At 46.8% G+C, this 21,753-nt stretch overlaps 1 protein-coding gene across 3 annotated transcripts in view; it reads right to left on the bottom strand.

The window, feature by feature from the left end:
* Positions 1–21,753, bottom strand: part of LOC106742891 (unconventional myosin-XVIIIa-like) — a 50,417-nt gene that overhangs the window by 17,888 nt on the left and 10,776 nt on the right. Inside the window, exons 1-12 of one of the 3 annotated variants that reach the window (XM_014616257.1) lie at positions 14,763–15,707; positions 12,870–13,058; positions 12,560–12,736; positions 12,071–12,271; positions 11,808–11,960; positions 10,788–11,371; positions 10,309–10,491; positions 9,590–9,852; positions 9,302–9,464; positions 9,045–9,219; positions 8,383–8,541; positions 7,664–7,879 (exon numbers count right to left, since the gene is read on the bottom strand). In XM_014616257.1, coding sequence (XP_014471743.1) covers positions 7,664–7,879; positions 8,383–8,541; positions 9,045–9,219; positions 9,302–9,464; positions 9,590–9,852; positions 10,309–10,491; positions 10,788–11,371; positions 11,808–11,960; positions 12,071–12,271; positions 12,560–12,736; positions 12,870–13,058; positions 14,763–15,692 — 3,393 coding nt within the window. In that variant the 5' untranslated portion in view covers positions 15,693–15,707. Of the gene's footprint in view, positions 1–7,663; positions 7,880–8,382; positions 8,542–8,628; positions 8,725–9,044; positions 9,220–9,301; positions 9,465–9,589; positions 9,853–10,308; positions 10,492–10,787; positions 11,372–11,807; positions 11,961–12,070; positions 12,272–12,559; positions 12,737–12,869; positions 13,059–14,762; positions 15,708–21,753 lie in introns of those variants that run through there. The other 2 variants (XM_014616249.1, XM_014616279.1) reach the window with 2 other exon arrangements.

Below are 21,753 nucleotides of genomic sequence, written 5' to 3'. Positions count from 1 at the left end.
CCCCCCCTTCCCCCCCCCCCCCAGCTCATGTCATGTCGTAAAAACACGATCCGTTTCGCGCGCTCTCGTAAGAGCGCGTCTTATCGACGAGACATCGAGCGCTTACACGATAAGCCAGGTGAATTAATGACCGGTGGAAGCCGCCTCGCATCGCGCGCTCCTTTGCGCGGGACCGAAAGAAAAGCACGAGGAAGTTACGTCTAGCCTGTCGCAATTAACCGCTGGGCAGAAATAAAGAATCTGTGACCCCCGAGTCGGCTCTGGCACAGACGCGCGACGTTGAGCGTTGCGGCGCACCGCCGCCACCGCGGTGTGCAACGTTTCCGCTTCCCGACGGAGGGAAAACGACGGCGGTGTGAGAAACACGATAAACCCGCTCGCTGTGCGATGCACCCGCTCGATTTTCAGGACTGCTGTCGTCGATGCTGTCTTCGATCGTCCCGTTGGCCCGACGCGCGACGAGTTTTACGGTGACTTTCGCCGCTAGTCCGCTTTAAAGACGGAAAGAAGAAATAATAGTTTTGTCAGAGCCGAAATAATAGTTTTTAATAGCACGAGTCGGTCGCTCGAATTCTATCGTGAAATGGGGTTCTCCTTCTCTGGAAGAATTCGATTCTTGAAAAATGTACTTGGACTATATGGCATTGTGTGAAGTACCGTATGTAATTTACATGGCGCGTAAGATTTAAATGCTGCTGTCCCCTCCGCATTACCATTTCGATCGTGGGTGGAAGCGACGGTGTTCCGCGATCTGAATCTGGCTGGTTGCCGAGATTGTCGTGCGAACCTGACCTAGCACGCAAACTTGTTGGATAAGTAATCGCGTTTCTCCATCGGTACACCATGATTAGTAGTCCCTCAACCGACTTGGCGCTATTTAATGCGAATTAATTGTTGGTTAAAATGTGTTCTCAAGCAAATCGGGATTTGTATGTACGTTGACCACCGTTTGCCTTAACCGTGATCCGCAATATTTAACATGTCCCGTGGCTAATCGCACACGTGATAAATCCTTTTCCCGTGATCAGCAAGCGTCGCGCGACGCATAATTTGCATAATGGCTCTGTCTTCACGAAGGTCTCACAAAGTCCAGTGGTTCCATTCTAGAATTCCTTCTCGTCAGTTTTACTTTTCACAATTAATACACAAATAAAATACATCAAAGCTGTATTCGTCTAATCTTATTTATAAATTAACTGCGGATTATATATTTTTATTTTTTACTTTCATCATTCATCATTCTTCAATGTTCCTCTGTTTCGATTTTCGACTAACACACGTCGGTAGCTTATTTGACCTTCATCGGATTAGAAATCGCAGTCCAATATGATCGTTATATCGCGAAACATACTTGATAAAGATCGTTAATTGCATGTACGATTTGTTTGCTCGGAGAAATTAATATTCCGACGGGAGTTAATGCACGCACGTTTCTACTTGGCGCCTCTAATCGATTAGCAGAATCACTCAGCATAGCAATCGTTTCAAATGCGGGACACGTAGTAATCGGAGGCACGCGCGATCAGCGGTCACATTTCCGCCGTGGAAAACGGTAGTGCCTGTTATTTTAGTACGAAGCCGTGACGTACGTACATCGCAGACGCGATCGGGCTCAAATAACGTTACGTCCGGAAATATGTTGGTACGACGATAGTAAGCGATCGTGCAAACGTGCAGTTCGATTTTTCTTAAAGAGTTTAGCTATTTCATCAGCGAATAATAAGCTATGAGAAAAGACGAGCGACGAGCCAAAGGGAAGACGAGGCCGTCGTGGAAAAGTGCAAAGTGAAGGAGAAAGGATATGGAAATGACGCGAATTAAGGGAAAATCAAGAACGATGAAACTGCGAAACATAGCGAATCCCGATCGCGAGAGACAACCTTGGACTAATGTCGTCGCGAAATTGCACAGTACGGCTCGGAGGGCAAATAAGAGGCATTAAAAATTAAATATACACCGACGGTAGGTTGCATTTATCGCGACGACTTTCTGGAATGTGCGGATTAATTTTCGAGGTGAAGAAACTTGGAACCACCTCGAGCTCCATACCGCGTGCGAAGACGAATCGGCGTTAGAGCGTAGAAAGGAGGATGCCGGGACGGAAGCGAGGTTACCGTTTCCTCAGGCGAGATACGTAACTCCCGGGGAAAATACGGAAAAAAAAACCCGGTCATTCTAGTTTTTCGACGTGCGGCGACGAAGGCGCCGCAGGCGCGCGTTTGCAAACCGGACGATTGCGTCGGCAGAGGGCAGCGACGGAAAGGAAATGAAGCGCGCCACGGCGGCGGCCAAAGATATATACCACGCAGGAGAGTAAGCGCATAAACAGCCACGAAGATGACGGAAGATTCATTGGATCCGTCGTGTAATTTGCACATCGTAATTGTACCGTTCCGGGAAGGAAAATGCCCACCTCTTCGCACACGCCGTTACGTTGTCGTTATTGTCGTTTGTGTCATAATGTGTGTAATTTAATCCGCGTATCCTGTCGTTTTAGAGGGAAAGGAGACAGAAAGAAAGACGCATCAACTGGTTTTCACTTCTTTATATGGAATCTCGCTCGAGAAATGGGGGAGGGGAGGGGGGAGGAGTAATTTTCGAAGCGAAAAAGCGAATCCCCAGCTAAGAATTTTCCGTGAAATCCGTCGGAAATGCATTGTGGCGATCTCCTTGTAAACCTACATCTCGTGCAGGTGCGCGCCTAGGTGGGAAGAAATGAAAGGCCGAAGAACGAGATGTAAGGAGGCTGATATGTTCGCGGTGCAAAATTACAAATGGATCGGCGGGCGAACCGGTAAGGACCAGTGCAGCAATTTGTATTTGTGGGCCATGAGAAAGTCACAAGCACGTCTTTTTTTCCCTTCGGGTGATATTCGTCTCCTTTACACTTTCGCGGTCGCACGATATTATATGTGCTACGTAGTCCCGTGGCGCAGCATTCTCGGGTTCACGCTATCACGTGTCTTTTACGATAAGAGCGAGAAATTCGTCCTTAGGCGCCGGAGAAACGATCAAGTCTCGCGAGAGCGTGTAGTAGTGTGACGTAGTAAAATTTTAGCAGAGAAACACTATCGATCGATGCTAAAAATATCCCACGAGGTCGGTCTTACGAAAGAGACACCATCTTGCGAATCGTCCGTTGAGCATCGTCTATCGTAAATCGGACATTACGGCATCTCGTCCAGCGGCAATGTGCGACTTGGCATGACGTCGATAGTCTGCAGCTGTTTCGATTAAGCTTCTACGGAATCAGGAAGCGCCGCTGAGCGCGCGTACGCGTACGTATGAAACGATGCAGTGACCCTTCATATTGGATCATACAACGCGGATTCGCAGAGACAGGAATAATGGCCACGAGATCTCGCCACGGGAGATAAGATGGTAATTTCGTTGGTCGCGTTTGAAAAAAAATCGTCATTTTTTTTCATCTTTAGGGGACCGCAAAGAGTCGCTTCCGTGGAGAGATATTTCGATCTCTATTCGGAGATTATTGGAGATGCACGCGTTTTCTGGGACATCGCGCGCGATCTTGTCCGCTGCTTCGCTTGAATTCCAAGATACCAGGCTCGCTCGAGCCCGACAATTTCGATTTCTTCGGAGCGGATTAGCAATTTAATAGGCTGCTTGGAATTTACACTCTGTCGGAGCGACACTCTTATAAGATTATAAGCTGGTTATATCATCCTGTCGTCATAGTTATCGTTACGGACGGGTAAGTTATTGACTCCGATCGAGTCAGCTTTCGAGGAGTTTGTATGACCCAGCATTTTATGCTGTTTAGAAAGAGAAATTAGATGTGTCGCGCAAATTCCTCGAATTTCACAATTCGAAAGCCGATAGATGTTTGACGAAGGTGAATTTTTTTTTTTTTTTAGAAATCAACATTTTTCAAACGAAATACGATTGTGTGGATTTGAGATGAATTTGTGTAAGGCTACTATATCGCGCTTCATCGTTCCTACGGTCGTTTCTTGTCGAGCACGTCGTGTTTTCTAGCAGATTACGAAGAACAGGTGGAGCCGATGGAAGGCATTTTGCGCTCCCTGCTCCTTTAGGACGGACGGGGCGGATTTCGTGCGGCGGCGGAGGTGAAATGAGGCAGGCACCAGGCAAGGCCAAGGTAAAGGTAAAAGGTAAAGGAGGGGCACGGGGAATGCGGACTGGAAGAGAAACTGAGCCGTGCAAAAGTCAACGAACCGAAATCGGCGTGGATATACGCGATAACAGACGCGTAATCCACTGACGGTTCCCTCCGTAAATTTCAATAATTATGATCCGCGCTGTACGCTCTTAATCGCGAGGACGTGTATTTCAGAGCGACGTCGATGTTAAGCGCTTCCTCCCGAAGTTTTCGCGGCGGCAGCAAATCCGCCTCGGCAGTTACGGATTTGCCTCGTACCAGAGAGAGAGAGAGAGAGAGAGTATGTGTGTGTGTGTTTACTGCACGCATCCATACATATTTATTTACATTGCAAACAGCGATAAATAATCGGAGGAGAGTAATTTTCATCATAGACCGACTGGAATATAATCCAGAAGAGTTACGTGTCGAATGTACACGCTTGAAGTTTCACGGCCGTGTGTGAATAGATTCCTAATTTGAATCTCGCTAATGCGACAGTCCGATTTATATCTCTTCATTGTCGTAAACCATCACGAAAACTCGACGGACGGACGGACGATCGTATTTATGTAACGTACGCGTAGATACACGTCATAGAGAGTCTCGCGGCGGGTTTATGCCGCGTATGGTTTATCGCCGGGGCAAACGACCGGCGCATAACTTATAGCGCGCGAGCGCGCTCGCTCGCTCGCTCGCCGAGGCTTCGTTGTCTGCGAATAAACGGAGTTAACGGTTGATTGCCTCGTACACAAGATGCAGAATCAGTTTTAAGTTTCGCTTTGCGCCTGCTTTGCGCGCGCGGCGACCGTCACGCCACGCGCGAATCCCGCCTTCTTAAAATAATATCGCAAGTCACACCGTGTGACGTGGCACTCGTATTAAATAACATTCATACCGTCGTAATGGTATCAGTGTGTGAAATGTGAAAGGCGTATTTTGATAAAAATCCCGACATCTCGGGAGGACTCGCGCGATCGCTCGTTAAATTCCCCTGCGAAGGCCGTCCCTCCTGAACACGTCTCGCGGAATACCGACGACTGGACAAAAATTCGAGGTGTTTTGTATAGAAAAGCACGTCTCGTCCTGGAATAAAAGTTACTTCCACGATGGTAGGTTTTTTTTCCCTCTCCACGCAATGCGTCATCATGAATAATGCATCGATACGACGCGCGGTACCATCAGAATGCCGTGGGTTTTGTGGGTGAAACAACGAATTCGGATGGGGACTCTGTCACGGACAACGGAAAAAGAAATTCCGACCAAATGTGCTTTCTCAGAAAGGGAGGTAGCGATACGCGCGTGCCAACTAGGTTTGCCGTATATATCGTTTTAATCCACACGTAGAAATTTGCATAAAGGCTGCCTTTCGGCTGGCCATTTCTTCCCGCGCTGCAAGCTACGCGCGTTGCAAAGTGAAAGCTCCGCCGGCGAAGCTGGTTTTGCGTGCCAAGTACAGTCGGTGAAACGCATAAACCGCTCTCTGTGGCCCTTCACCGCGAAAAACATACGAATACAACAGGTGCGCTACGGAGCTGCTCCCTCTGTCAATGTCCCGGCTTATTTCATAAACTTTCAAGCATTTGGAGAAGGAACTTACAATAGTAGAAGATATATACATATATATAATAAAAATGGTTGGTAAAAAAAAAATATATATATATATATTGCTCGAGAGGAAATAATTATTAAAAATCTCAAGCATAATTTCAACAAGTCTAATTGGAACATTTTTATGTCACTTTACACTTTATATTGTTTGGACATTGTCAAAAGTACTTGTCAGTGAAAGAAGCACACTACTTTTGATTTTGTTCCCGATGCATACTCGCGATTCAGGTACGGAGAAATCGTATCAGTTACAATGTATATGTGTGCGTGCACGCGTGCAGGTTAGTATTCTGCGCGTGTATAAGTTAGTATTCCGAGACGCAGCACCTGTGCGAGAGAGAATACGATCTGCCGCGTCGAGCTTTGGAAAGCGTCTCGGTATGTTTCCGCGGGCGAAACTACCGAAAGACTAATACGCGTGTGACCCCGTTGACCCCCACTTTGCGAGTTCGCTTCCTCTCTTCCTGTTTTTCATCCGATGTTAAGCGGGTATAACATCTTCTCAACCCGTCACATCCGCGATCTGATCGATGTCAAACAGAATACCTTCGTGCCTTGCTATCGATCAAGATCTCTTAAATATATGTCGAGAAAAATTCCTTATCCTTATCTCTCTCCGTGTGTGTGTGTGTGTGTGTGTATTTGTAAGAAAAAAATTAGAATAAAAATTATAAAGTTGGAATCGAAACGAAGAAATGAGCCTTTTGACTACAATGCAAATTCAAATATGTTATTTAAACTGAGACTTTTCTTACACATTTCTTGCCGTTTTAAATCGTGTCATTTAACACGATTGAACACGTTAACTTATAGCTTAACGCGATTAAACGTTTAAATGACATAAAACGGCAAAAAACATGTAAAAAAGTTTATTAAATGTGTTATTTTTAGACGTTTATTTTAGACGTTTGATAAAAATAACACACTTGGGTTTGCGGTGTTAGGAGAGAATTTTTGGCTGTTTCATAGCGTCATATACGTTGTTTGGAAACAAGCGTTCTCAATAACGCGAAATTTTATCCTAGATATGTTCTTAAGAGTTCTGAAAGTTCGTCTAGTCATGCCTTGAGGAATGGATGCAGCAGGATCGAGCTGTGAGCGATGATGTTCGATCGTCTTCGTGACGAGGACAATTATCGACTTGCGGAAACCGTCGACCGCGATGATTTGCACAACGTCCGTAGAAGTGCGGTCGTTATTTTCTCCTCTGAATTCCATTAACGATTTCTTAGCTAGCGAAAGTGCGTTGACATATCGCGCCACGATGCACGGAAGCGCTTCTCCGCGCGAACTTTGCGCACATCATAAAACAACCGCGTCGAACGATGTAGTCGGAAAAATTCGCGGTTGAATAACTATTCGCGCCTACGTACGTTGTAAAACTTTACACGCTCTCCTCGGGCAGGAAAAATTCTATTAGAAAGCAAATATATTATACCCTGATATTTTCGGAGAAAAAATTGCGCGCGTGCAGGACGTCACGATTTCGTGAATAATAAGACGATGAAATTACGAGGTGCACGCATACGCGCTTTCTAACAACCCTCGGGTGTTACATAGCTTGTTAACATTCTATTCTTCATCACAGGGAGACACTTTCGACAGAGATACTTAATAAAGATTATATATTAATCTCCGCTGTGAAACTCGCTTCATCGAAATCCTCCTCCTGAGAAATAACTTCAGTCACTCCATCGTGTTCCCGCACTTTTTTCCTAGCCACCCAGTATACTCGACGCAAGCAATATACTTCGCGTCCCTTGATCAATTTCAATGCGCTAACGAACTTTCCCGCAATAAATATCATTTGTTGTGGTTTTTATGAATGATTAATGACGTTTTCACTATTTCTAACAGCGCGTTTACTTTCTACCGCTGCTTTCAGTCGCCAAAACAAAAGTGCGAGCGCTTTTGAAAAAGATTGTTACTCACCTGGCTTTGACCGACTCGATAGGATGCGGGGTCTACGTCGACGGTGAGTAACATATCTTCGACGGCGCGACGCTCGTCGGTCACGGGACTCCCGGGGCGAGCGTTCACGTCGCTCGATAGCAATCCAAATCGACGTCTGAATTCACCAAGTGCCATGTGTTTCGGGAATCCAACTTTGTGTAAACGCACGGCATCTATTATCTGGCTTCCGCGAATCTATATAAAAATATATGTCACACTTGGTATCAAATCTTTATTCATTACATAATCTATAGGAATCTTTGTATTATAATCTGTATGAAACTTTGTATACGATATGAACTTCATATGAAAAGTATATTACACTCTGTATCGCGTCCCGCTGCAAATTCAAATATGTTATTTTAACTGAAGTTTTTCTCACACATTTCTTGCCATTTTAAATCGCGTCATTTAACACAACTGGACGTGTTAATTTATAACGTTTTAAATGACGTAACCTAAAACGGCAAGAAATATGTAAAAGAAGCTTCAGTTAAACGTGTCATTTTTAAACGTTTTATGCGTGTAAAAATAACACACTTGGATTTGCAGTGCTAATGAGGGGAAAAAGAAGAAGAAAGTCAAAAGTGAAGAAAATTAATGAAACTTTGTGGAAAAATTACATGCCTGTGTATCTTCACTAGTATGAAATCGAGGTTTTTTTCTTCTTTGACACTTCTAAAGAATCGAAAATTTACCTGTGATCGAAGGAGAGGGACGTTAATGACGCTGTCCTCGCTCTGATTCGACTTCACGGAGAGGAGGCTCTTGTTGTCGGTACAACCCGCATTGTGTTGCGGCAGAAGGCAGTGGACGAACTTCACTCGAGTTCTTCGCAGTGTCTCTACGAGGCCATCCTGGAAACGATTAACGCTCGTGCTTTATTCCGTTCGATGTCGAGGTTACGCGCCGAGATAAATGAAGAATCGCGGTATTGTCCTTACTAGATAGAGACCGAGAAGAAGGAGGAACAATAACAGCAGAAGGTGACACCAAAACACCGTTACGCATATTTCACTGTACATTTTCAGCCCGGCGAGAGTATCTCGTAGGGCGGAGGTCGATCCGCCCCGAGCTAACGGTACGCTCGTATGACCAATGAATGGTTTAACGATAACACTTGCGGAATTCGCGATAATGGCTTGATCTTTGACACCGATGACCAATGATGACGCGCACCGACAAAAATAGACTACAACCTATCCGAAGATGCTACGATATTCGCGACAAACGAGACGCGAAACAATCAAACCGGCGTGTCGATGAAAACGAAAATCGAAACGCTGTGAGAGAGAGAGAGAGAGAGAGTTGAAAAATCGTCGAATAAGAATAAAGGGAGCAGGAAGGAAATCGAACTTACAACGGTGAATTTCACTTGCAAGCAGATATTCTTCCTCTTTACGGCCGTGAATGTCCTTCGTATGCTCGAGGCTCGTCTTAACGACTGCGAACCTTCGATTCCCGGTAAGGAACTGCATAACGCACCAGAAACACCAGCGCCCCGAGCACTTACGAACAACATGCTCACATGTTCTCTAAAAGATCGTTATAATAGCAAGGTTATTGATGCAGCTAATTTTTTCCACCAACCAGTCTATCGAAGAAAGTCCGCGTTACCTCGTGCTTTCTTGTAGTATCGTAATGGCACTTTTGGCGACTGGATTCTCGCGCGTGGCTTTCAGCCAACCGGTCGCGGTGTAAAGCACCGGATTCGTGCCCAGTAAATGTTGCAGGACGAATTGATTGTTGCCCGGTGCCTTTCGCAGAAGCATTTGATGATCTGCAACAAGAGCGTATATCGCGTCTTTTTATTTTCTAGATTTTCTTCGCAAATTTGAAATGGAGATTTCATGATTAATACGAAAGAACGACGCGAGTGTCGTTGTTGAGAAAATAATTATCTACCTCGGTCTCCATAATGAGAGAACAGACGGTCCAAGAAAGTTTCGTCGCTGCCTCCGGGGCACACGGTCTCCTCGTCCAACAGCCAGAGTAATCCTTTCCGTTCCATCTGTCTACCGCCGCTAAGGTCGCTTTGACTAGTTCGTAACATCGTTGCACTTTGCGAACTTCCACGATCCAGAAGGGACACTAAACCCTGAGGCGATCCGATACCTTCTTCGTCGTAATCATCCTCGTAATCCACGTCGATGCCTTCTTGGACATATCTGATAAATTTTCACGAGCGGAATATCCACGATTATTTTCACACATCGGCGCGAATTATACAAATATACTGTACACGTTGTATTTTTAAAGAACTTTTTACATTTCTCATCAGCTGAATGAAATGGTGACTTGAATAATGCGGGATAAATACTTCTATACATGAAGGACAATCAGATATTTTAGGTTTTCACGGTCTGGAAAGGAATGATGAAAAGGAGGAGAGAAATGCTTAATTTGGTTTCCGAGTTAGTTCCTTCATGAATTTGTTTCCAACGTTTTTCGCGAACACTTCGGAAGGAGTTTCGGGACGTTCCTTTTTCTGAAGAAGCGAGTTAAAACGTTCGAAACGTCGGAAACTAATCCATCAAGGACACGATGCTGACTCGTAAGGCAAATTAAGCATGTAGAAAAATCGATTAGAGAGATTTTTTAATCAAGCCTTTAATATTTCGTACCTATCCTTCGGGGCTACTAAAGTAGTGTGGTGAAACAGTAACTGCAGGCGTTCCTGCAGATAATTGTGACAAAGATCTTCGAATGATGCACCTGTTTGCCGACCGCACGAGGCAGGGTTTTGAAAACCTGGCGAGTCACACAGCAACAGAGATGAGACTGTATGTACAGCGGATGATATGGATCTAAAAAATAAGAAATACATTACTGCACAATAAAAGACGCCGTTACTATAAATATAATCTGAGAAGAGTCAACAGTTTTATAAAGTGTTATGACGTATCTGTCAACTATCCATTACTTTCCGAGGGGAAAGAAATTCACCAATCTTTTATTACTTTTTCATATCATTCGAATCGAGAAATAAGCGGCGATTGCGACTGAATCGAATCGACCCTTGAAAAATGAAGATATACAAGAAGCTATCGAGCCAATAGCTCAACGAGCCTCAGAAAAACAATGATCCATCTAAGTTATTTACTTGTTGATAAGAGCCGCAACGCAATGGAAGACTTCCGAGTAGAGTCCGACCAGAAGGCCCTCCAAGGCATCGAGACCCGTGACGTCCTTGCCCTGTTCGGTCGGGCTGGGCGTTCGCAAAGCCGGTCTCGGAGTGCTCGGTGTCCCGGCACCGCCCCCGTTAGTGGAGAACACCACTCTGCTCAGTTCCTCGACGGTGGTACCTAGCAAGTTAGCGGCTTTCTCCGCGCATTCCACCCTCGCGAATTGCCACCTGCTCTGAGAGCTGGTGCCGGCTTTCACGGCGCCGGCACAGCTCAAGTGATAAATGCCGGCCAAAACCAGCCAAATGACTTTCTCGTCGGCCTCGGAGATGCCGAGTATCCTAAACGCGGCGACAATACGATTGAACTCGACCATAGCTCGTTGCTTATCCTCGTGCTTCTGCAAGGGGGTCACGAAAGGATTGTTTTCAGCGACTAGATTCGTGAGGTGCAACTCTTTTCGCAGAGCACCCTCTGCGCCCGCCAACAGACGGTAAACGGCGTGAAAGGTCGGGTCCGCGTTCGCTCTTCGACCTATTCGCGATTTCTCCAGGAGCAGTACCTTGCGAAGAGAAAGAATCACGTTATCACTCACTTTGTGGGTTACAGAAAAGGATGTAGATACGCGGTAAAAACTTTTGTGTCGAATTTAACACATTTCACGTGTCTCGAATGATCTCCGCTCAAATTTTCCTCTTAATTTAACACGATGTGAATATATTGAAAAATAATACAAATATTATGCCGAAAATTAACACAAAATTAATACGTTAATTGACACTGAAGTATAAAATGCGTTATTTTGATATTTACACATGTTGAATATTGACACAACATAAAATGTTGAAATAACATAAACATAATATACTGAATATTGACGTACGGTGTGTTAAAAATGCTAACTCAAGAATTTAAACAAGGATCGATTTTAACACAAATACAAAATGTTGTTTATTGTGTAGGGTAGACGGATGAAAATATGTTTCGTTTTCCCTCACTTGTAAAGACGCCGACGCAATTTGACCCGACTGGTCGAAGTCGAGGCTGAAGAGCTGCGTGAAACGCGTCGCATTCGAATTCATGTGCGTCCTGCTGTTCCCAAAGGCCTCGAGGACAGTGAAGAGCGCGTTTAGTTTCTCGATGGTCAGGATCTGCAGCAAGAAGAGAATCGTAGTATCTCACGTAGTATTCGGGCAATCTAATCGGAATAAATGTACGCCAATACGCCGCAGCGTCGAAGTATAACGACGTTACGACTCACCTTGTTGACAGTGCCCGCGGCTAGCACGAGGTAATGAAGAGCGTGTTTGAAGTTCGTAGTTTTCCCCGCTCCGCTACGTCCGAGGAAAACAAGAGAATGGTCTCTGCGTGTTGCTAGCATTCCTCTGTAAGCCGACTGCGCTATGGCGTAAATATGCGGCGGCATGTCTTCGCTTTTGCAACCGCGGAACATGTGCGCGACCTGGAGGAAAGAGCAAAGCGATCTCAATTTCGACATAGGGCACAGTAACGACAAATAAATGTAACGCAATTTATCACACAATTAGTTACAATTAGGAGACGTAAGTATAAATACAAAATTCGCCGAATTATTTTATCTCGCACGATGGTATTCCGAAGAGTGTGATGTCGAAACATTTCAATTTAATCTAGTGTGAATTAAATTCTTGTATCGAGAATAAATACATGCGGTACATATATATATATATATATATATAAGATTCAAGTAAACTCTCAAGAACCGGCTTGCCTTTTCCGAATAAATTGCCAATGGTGCAACCGGATTGATAACGATCATGCTATCTCCCGCGTACGTATGTATTAAGTTACTGGCGTAACGTTGCCGCAACGTATGAAGAACGGACGATTCATTAAGGAATCGTAACTGGGAGAGCTCCTCCGCCTTGTCGAACTGTGGTGGGTTGGCCTGGAGACATAAAAACAATGATCGAGGCGTGATCGAATTAGTCGTTTGATCAGTCGTTAATTAAGCGACTCAAAGATAAGGAATGCCTATATGCGACTGTCCGAGTATTAATTATGGCGTGCAATTACAATACCTTCTCGACATCTTCCTCGTCTACGAGCAATTCCTCTCCAGATGTGGTCAATCGGATCCTCAATTTTCCGGTATCGGGATCGGCGGAACCGCACCTCGTGGCGGGTGTGAAGCCTCCGCGATGCAGTAACCAGACCTTCTCGGAAGTCAGCCATGCTTGCTCTTGCGCCAGATGCTCTTCTGATCGCGCCTATGTAATATCACAAACAAAAGTATAATACAGGCGGACGAGCCGTCGATGCGTTCTCACGAAAGCTTAGGGAACGATGGGAGGATGCTTCTCGTCGAATCAGGATTCAACCTTGCTCCGACAAAAATGAAAGAATTTCGAATTCCCCATTAACGTCCTAATTAAAGAAAGAAAAAAAAAACAGGCATGAGACGATTAATTTTATTGGAAGAAAGAGAAAAAAAGGTCCGACGAGTTGCATTAATTGGATTATTCGTGGCCTGCATAATATCACAAATAAGCGAATAATCGGTACACGCGCGGATGAGCCGTTAATGCGTCGTCGTAAAAGCATAAGGGATGACGGGAGGATGCTTCTCGTTGAATCGATACTCGTCCTTACTCCGACAAAAACAAAAGAACCAGTCCCCGGACCAATGTTCCAATTAAGAACAAAAATCGAGTGTGTCGACGATTAATGTTATCAGAGGAAGGAGGTGAAGAGATCTGAGGAGTTGCGTTAACTGAATTATTCGCAGCGTGCATCTTCGCAATCACACAAATCCAATTGAATCCGCCGTGGAACGTCTGCGAAGATACGTCCCTGTAAATTAAATTCTCCGTTCTTATATCCAACGAACGATACCGCGGCGCCTGCTGCACGACCTAGCGAGGACAGCGCATAAATATCTACGCGACATAAAATTGAATCGGCAACATCCTCGAGGCATCGCTACTGCCGGCGGTCAGTCGATGAATCGTTATGAAACATCTTATATTGCGTGGCCGCGACGCGTTACGACTCCGGACGAGCATTCGCGTATCATTAAGTGACTACTCATTAACATCTAAATGGTATTCGCTTGATCCTTTCTATTTCCATCTTCTCTCGTTCGTATCCTTCTGTGCCTCTCGAGGATGGTATGATTATTATCACGGAGAAATAAGAAACGAGCGCTTTATCGATTTGTTACTCGTGCCGCGGAACGGCAAGCTAATGATAATATCAGCGATCTCGTCGCTGAAATATCCGAGAATCGAGTATATAGCACGATTAATTATTCATAATTATGAGGGAGATATCGATCACGGCTGTATTTGAAGCTTCGTAGCTCGCGTTTACCGGTTAGCGCATTATTAAATCCGCGGGAACGAAAGCGCGCTAAATGTATTCCGCACTCTCGTTCTCCTCTTAGACCCGTGAATCAGCGTGTCGGTGCAGCTGCGAGCTCTCGCGTATCGATTTCCGCATCGAGCAACCGCGGCGCGATGACTCGTCGCTCGTACTCGGTGGAAACCGAGTAAAGACGACGGACAGTGAATTTCCTGGTAATAAATTACCATGATATCAGGAGTTAGGGCTCCATTGGTAGCGCACAACGCGCCATTGTTTCGCGAGCAAACGCGGCGAACGCCGCTCTCTCGGCGGCCTAAACGAGAGGATTGTTCGATTATTAGCGAGTTTGCCCTTTAAACGAGTTTCATGCGCTCTCACGCGACGACAATTTCCCTGAAATTTCCTGGGCTCTCCTGTACGCCGAACGTCCGCTAAATTACACGAGACACCTTTGTCCGTTCCGTCGAGATTGATGGGTAAAAGCGAATCTCCCTATTCACGTTGTTATTTCCGATTCTCTGCCATTTTCACGAAATCGGAAATCGCGTCTCCGACGGCGATTGATTCGGGGAGCGGCCCGAACGAGACTTCCGGTCGCCGAAACGTACCTCGTCGATTTGCGGCGACACTCTATTTTCCAGAAGAACCTCCAGACGCTTCATGCACTCTCCCTCGTCCCTCACACTTTCCTCGCCACCTTTCACACTCCCCATCACGCCATCCGTCTTTCCCTTTCCACCTATTTTCCGCCTTATCTTCCTAGCCAGAGCCAATTCGACCAGCTCTTCCCACTCGATAATATCCTGAATCGGTTTCGAGCATCTCTGGTGGCACACACGGCTCCTTCTTGACATTTTCTTCGGGCTGCCGACGGTCCATCCGTTCTTGAAGCCGTTGAACATCCGCAGCCCATTGTCCGGGTTCGGTATTCTCTGTTCTATCTCCGCCGTGATTCGGTGCCACTTCCGTTCCTTCGGCGTCCTGATGACGTTACTGTCGTCCCAGCCCTCCTCCATCCTTTTGATCCTGTCGTCGATGCATCCCACACGCAGAGTGTCCGCCCAGCTCTCCTTCCTGACGCTCTTGCTGCCTCGCGGTAGAGGCGAACAGTAATTACCCCCATGAGATCCTTTCATTCTCTCTTTGGCATCGGCTCGATGATCCGCGAAGCCGCGGCTCGAGCTGATGGACGGTGATCGGTGATTCTCCGCGGCCACCGAGCCACCGTTCTGCCCGATCTCGGACGAGTGCATGCTATCGCTGTCGCTGCATTCCCACGAGCTCGTGCTATTTCTGCTGTGTTTCCTGTCGAGTCCGCCGGGAACGGCGTTGCCAGGGACGCAGGACTCGCGCTGCTGCTTCGGGGGAGGCCGCACCGGCGACCTCGGGGAGGATTTCCGCGAGGACAAGGTGGACGCGACGCGACAGTTGTTCTGCTTAGCTATGCCGCTGCCGTGGGCCTTGCCTCTGCAAGATCTGTGAAGGAGACGATGCGCACCGAGCGACACCTTGTCGACCTCGTCCTTGCTTCGCGGCATCTTCGCCGACCCTGAGTCCTTCGAGATCACTTCCGGCTTTCTCGTGTTTTCTCTCGCTGTTCTCTCGCGCCGCCGATCCCACTCTTCCGGCTAAACGCCGGCCAAGTTTCCTCGAGCAGGCTTCGTCAAGTCTACATCTGCGAGTCTTCCGCTAACCTTCGTTCCCGCAGTCACTCGAATCTCCTCCAAGTTCAGAACGATCGACCGGAGAAAGAGCGAAGCTACTCTTTGCACATCACGCGTCTACTCATTTCTTCCCTTTTTCCGAGGATCACTTGCTTCACACTCGCGATTTTCCGTTCGAATCCGCCGGGGAAACCGAGTTATCGGGCGACACACCGCCGGTCATTATCGTCGAACTCGATCGTGTCGAGCGCACACTATAATCGATGTATCATGGTGGCAATGAATCCGTCGCCGGTGCGTTTCCTCTTCTCGATTTTCACGGAGCGCCTCAGCGTGCTGCTCGCATCCGCGGGAACCGACTTCCTCCGCGAGTTCCTCTCATGGCCCGGGACGACGGTCACGAGGGCAGGACTCGATCACGAGGAGCATCACGGGTCTCCCGAGTCTCGACTGAAGCAACGCTGGTGCTCCGAGACAGAGACAGGTCGTCGTGGAGAGCCGAGGAGAACGAGAGAGGCGTGTGCCCACGAGCCGCCCAGAGTTCTTTCTCCATCACGAAACGTAATTCTCCCGCTCGCTCCGCGTGTCTCCGTCCTCGTCGCTCGCTTCATCGCCCAGGTGTCCCCTCTCTGTCCCGATCGGTAGACCGTATGTACGCTCGTCCGTCCGTTCGGTTCGCGCGTTCATTCGTACGCACGTACGTACGTTCGGTTACGCGCAACGTCCTCTTCCTCCGCGATTTATACGGACGGCAAACAGTCGGCCAGTAGGCCGATTCGTTTCCGCGGCGATCGCGAGGCAATTATCGCGCGCGGTTCGCGAGGACTCGTCAATCGCACGAGCCCGGTAATCGGCCGGATTTGGACATGCTAACTGAACATACGGACGGTTCGTCGTGACGTAACCCCGTTAACGCTATTTTCGTGGGGTCCCGAGAATGAGAGAAGCCCATAATCCGCGCGATTCGCCTTAAACGCGAAATCCTACCTGGATCCCGTGTATGTGTGTGTACGTGTGTCGGGCGAATCACCGTTCGACGTCCCTTTGAATACTAATTTTATAACACTCGCTTCGTCCATACACACATAGACAGCTTATGCAAACCGAAAAGTATACCCCAACGATTTCGACGCATCTAAAGCAATCCGAAGCCAAACGGCCCACGAGCTTGCTTTTAGAGGCCGTAGTACTCCACCTATGGAAGGCTACGTGAGTGGCTGAGAGCCATTCCCGAGAAATACTTGACTCAATCATTCGCTTCATGTATAGCTATCGTTTATCGCGTTGCTCCCGCGTTCTCGAAAACTTCGAGCGAGAAATGGAGGAAACCGAAATGGGCGGCGGAGGAATGTTTATATATAGATTTTCGCAGGAAGGACACCACAAAGCTGGAGAGAATTCCTCGCTCGACGAGACTCTCGGTCTCTGGTATCGCATTTCGGAATCCGCAAAATTGGCGGGAATCCGCACGCGACGAGCCATTTAGTAGAGACGTACGTCATTTTCCGGTAGTTTTTCTTTTTCCACAACTCCTGACTTTTTAGATACCCGTGTTCGATACGAACACTCGAATCCGCCGAGTGCGATTCTCCGCGCGACTTTTGTCACACTTTGACTCGACGATTTTGCGCGGCCACATAAATCGCTGTGGGGAAAATATCGATTCTCCAAATCCGAAACATTCGCAGACTAGTCACGTGCGATGCCTTCGAACGACGGGTAGTGCGTGCGCCGCACGTGCTGAGAGAAGCGCATTCGTGAAGATTCGAGGGAGCGTGCTGCTATTTTAAGAAACTCGTAACACGCGAGATTGCGTCCAACCAAAGCAAGTTCCCCGGACGGACATTGCCACAAACATGCGTCTGTACCGGGCCGTAATATAACGGCGACGAGGGCCGGCGTTTAGCTCCTCGCAGCCTCGAATATATTTCCGCTGCGGCGCGAATCGGCCGGCAAAAATGCGAGAGATCCTTCGGCCGGTCGATCATTCGTTTTTAACGTATTAATAATATGCGATTCTGACCGCGTTGGTATGACGACGCGTCGGCCATAATTGATATAAGTCCGCGGCCTTTTCCGACGTTTCTCGCTCTTAACCGCTGAATTATCCTTGCGAAGCTTCTCGCAGGTCGGGAGAGCCGCTTGAAAGCGGACGGAGCCGATACCCCCTCCCCCCCAGCCCCCTCTGTTCAAGGATGGCGAGGCGTTCGACGACCGAATAATTAAGGACCGATTAGTTTTCTAAACGAGAGGAGGCGGCGGCGGCTCCTCGGGGTTTCGAATTATGCTGAACCGCCGATCTGCACCGCTGTCATTGTTCGACGAGTAAACGCTGCGTATTCAATGCAGAGAGACGAGAAACAAATCGATCGTGACGTGGGTGGATTGCCACACGACAATTTCTCCGTGACGTTTTGTCCGCGCGACGCGCGTGGGCCGGGTCGGGTAACGAATTAGAAGCGGATAAATGAATTTACATATAGTACGGAGCTGAGGCCGGATCCTAAAAGGAAGAGCGAGATATATAAAATCGTAACGATTCGGGATCGACTCTCCGATCCCTCCTTAATCTCTCATAATCGCCGTGGAATGATTGTGAACGACATACTTACAAGAAAGTACCATGACAGTGACGCGATAAAGAGCAGAAAAAAATTAGAAGCGAACAGCAGTCCACATTTCGCATCCGTACGTATGTTCATAATTAGAGGGACTGAAATTAGCGATACACGCGGTGACGAAGGCACAACTCGCGGTAAGAGACATAATTACAGCGTGGTTACGATCCTTAATCGGGCCTACCGAAAACCGAGCTCATCAACTTCGCTTTTTGTAATTTTCCTTTTAACGAAGAAAGATGTAAGACAGTTTTCGAAATAAAAAAAAAAAAACGGTAAAAATGGCAGGCAAGTAAGAGCCGTCGCTGGACGTTGGTTTCGAAATATGAAATCTTAGCAAGAGGATAAAATTGCCCGGCAGGACAACGTACGTGCTAGATAGGCTGTTTTTTTTATTTTATTTTCGTAGGCATACGAAATCGATACTGTATTTTACGTCATTTTCACATCGAAACGACTTTCTTAACCCGCATGCATTAATATTTATATTAAATTAATATCCCTTAAAAATACTCCCGGATCTTGTAGAAATTTACATTGCAAGTATTGCGATAAAATACTGCCTCGGCCAGAAGCCGAAGCCTGGAACTTCCTACCTGTCGGGTCAGACGTCGTACTAAATCGACTACCGACGTTTCGACAGTTTCTTTTTTCATTTTGGCGTCGGAGCGCATGATTAACATTTAACTTTGCGAAATTACGAAACTTCCAGTAGGGTGGAGTTAGAGTTGACCAGTTTCACTCCTGAGAGACTCGGTTATCGGTTATCGGTACCGGAATCCGATTTTTCTCGCCAAACCACGTTACTCGCCACGATCTCCGACACATCGCCAGTACAAAGTTGTACGATTCGCCGTTTCCTATTAAATAGCCGCTGACCGAACGGCATTTTTCACGGTGTGCGCGCTGGCCAGACTTCACGGTTCTGCATTGTTCCGCGGAGTCACTCGCGCTATGCACTTTTCTACGCCGCGCCGGAGAACGGAACGACAACATAGATGCAAGTATGTATAGGCAGGGGGAAAAGGGAGAAAAGGAATTAAAGTGTAGGTCGAAACGGCCGGATCTCTAGCGCAGACACGCGTATTACATGCGCGACGAACGAAAGGTAACTCTCGACGTGTCGAAATTCACGGCGAACCGATCGGATTCCGGTGATCGTTACCTTTCGTAATACGTCGCGGTTATCTTGCTGTAGAGCTCGCGTTACGAGAGGAAGTAGTGTAATGGGCGATCCGGGCTTTAATAAATCTTTCATTTTGTGCGACGAAGCGGGTAGACACGAGGTGGGTGTAACGCGAGCGGAGGTTGCCGCGCGTTTTCGGTCGCGCGCTGTCGCGTCGCTAGAGAAACTATCGAGAGCACTTGGTAAAATCCACGACGGAAGGTCGTTCGAGGTCGTTCCAAGTTATTGGACAGAGGTGAAGGAAAGAAATGGAGAACGACAGTCGTTTGCTCGCTCACGCTGCGCGAATTGCTAAACCGACCTTGCGCGTTGTAACGATCGTAGTGTAGGCGTGGTTGCGACCACGTAGGGGAGTTGTAGGTGGTGGATTCGAGAGAGAGAGAGAGAGAGAGAGAAAGAGAGAGATTCGGTTAATTAAAGGGTACAGAAAGAATTTTGAGAACTTTCTGCGAATGATGAAAGATTTCGGGAGGGGGGGGACGAAGTGACGAAGCAATTTGATTAACCGGGTTGCGAATTCCGAAAGAAACGAAGTCTCTCGGCTCGAGACGGCCGAATTCGAGCGAAAATCGAATGTCGACTGGTAGGCAAAGGGATAACGCCGATGACTCATGACGTTGACGGACAGACCGGATTGACTGGTGCGCGCGTTTGTAGCAGACGCGGGTTGTTGTAAATCCATAACACACAACGCGCGTACTCGGAGCTGCACAACGGCGAGTAACACGCTTGTACGCCGCGTACGCCTAAGCCTTTTGATCCGATTTGAAACAAGTACGAGGCGGCCCGCGTCGAATCCGTACATACCCGGTTGCATCGAAATATCCACTCGCGATATGATTTCTCCAATTTCTAGGAACGTAAGCGACATGATTTACCGGTTTTCCTGATCAGAGTTTTCGCGCCGTCAATCGCGAACGCGTCAATCGAAATCTTATCCCTCGTAACGCATATATAATTCCCACCATTCCTTCTTCCAGATAATTATACACGTAGGGGATTTTTTCTCGCGAAGATATCAATATTCATGAACCGAAAAAGTACCATAGTAGTCTTGCTTGGCTAGGATATACTTGTAACGTCGAAGCGATGCTTGCGTTCAGCGGAAGAAGCAGCTTAATTAATGCTTCCGATTGGTACATTCTCCTAGATTCATGGAAGATATAAAAGAATATTTCTATCATTTCGTTTTCTTTTACTTTCAGTAGGTAGATCATGCACTTATTTCATTCTAAAGGCGAAGAATGCGATTCAGCTCGGCTAAAACAAACAAACCTAACCACAAAGCGCTTAGTAATCTACTTTTTCTACTAAACGCAGACAATTTCAAGACTGTATGGGAAATTCAGAAATCAAACATGTACGACTACAACTGCACATTGTTGCCCGAATGTTCTGTGTCAGAAACATAATGAATAACTCGCCTTTCTACTGTTCTCATAGACGCGCATATATAGTAGTATTGTACATTACATAATAATTACTACTACCTACTACCTGAGAGAAAATTTTCTCCCATACTGGCATTAGAAATAACGCGCAATCCAAGCTGCGGAGCATCGAAAATGCACATATCACTATAGGACATTTTTATCTTTCTGATATTTCCTTGTACGTATACGGTAAATTTATATATATAATCAGGTTGAAAAATATTACACCTGATCCAAACTATTCGTTTATTATTAATAAAAGTCAAATAATAAATGTAAAATTTGACTTTAATATGAGTATGTTCCAATCGCACGAAATAGAGTTTGATAAATTATGCCGTTATAGTATGCTGTATTATTCAAAAGAAAAATGTTCCGTGTGTACCTGCGGATACGAGTTATCCGTCGAGAAAGGCACTACCGGAAAGCGTATTATTTCTGCTGATGCGTGGAAAACCCACCTACACGCGAAACACGTCCAGATTAGCTGTTCGCGAGATTCCCTCCCCTGGAAAGCTTTGCGAGGAACAAAAGTCGCCGCGGTTGGGTGCGCTGACATCACGCTGGAGATAGATTCTTTAGCGTGGGGTAAAGGGGACATCGGGAAGTAATCGTTGGAGGCGCGGTGTCAGAAAGGCGCCAGGGATCAGCCGCGACGTAATGCACGCGGTATCTCTCTCTCTCTCTCTCTCTCTCTC

The sequence above is a fragment of the Dinoponera quadriceps genome, unplaced genomic scaffold (genome assembly GCF_001313825.1).
Source record: "Dinoponera quadriceps isolate SergipeBrazil2010 unplaced genomic scaffold, ASM131382v1 scaffold3, whole genome shotgun sequence".
Taxonomy (NCBI): Eukaryota; Metazoa; Arthropoda; class Insecta; order Hymenoptera; family Formicidae; genus Dinoponera; species Dinoponera quadriceps.
The sequence above is the reverse complement of the archived record's forward strand: the minus strand, read 5'-3'. Positions and strand labels throughout refer to the sequence as shown.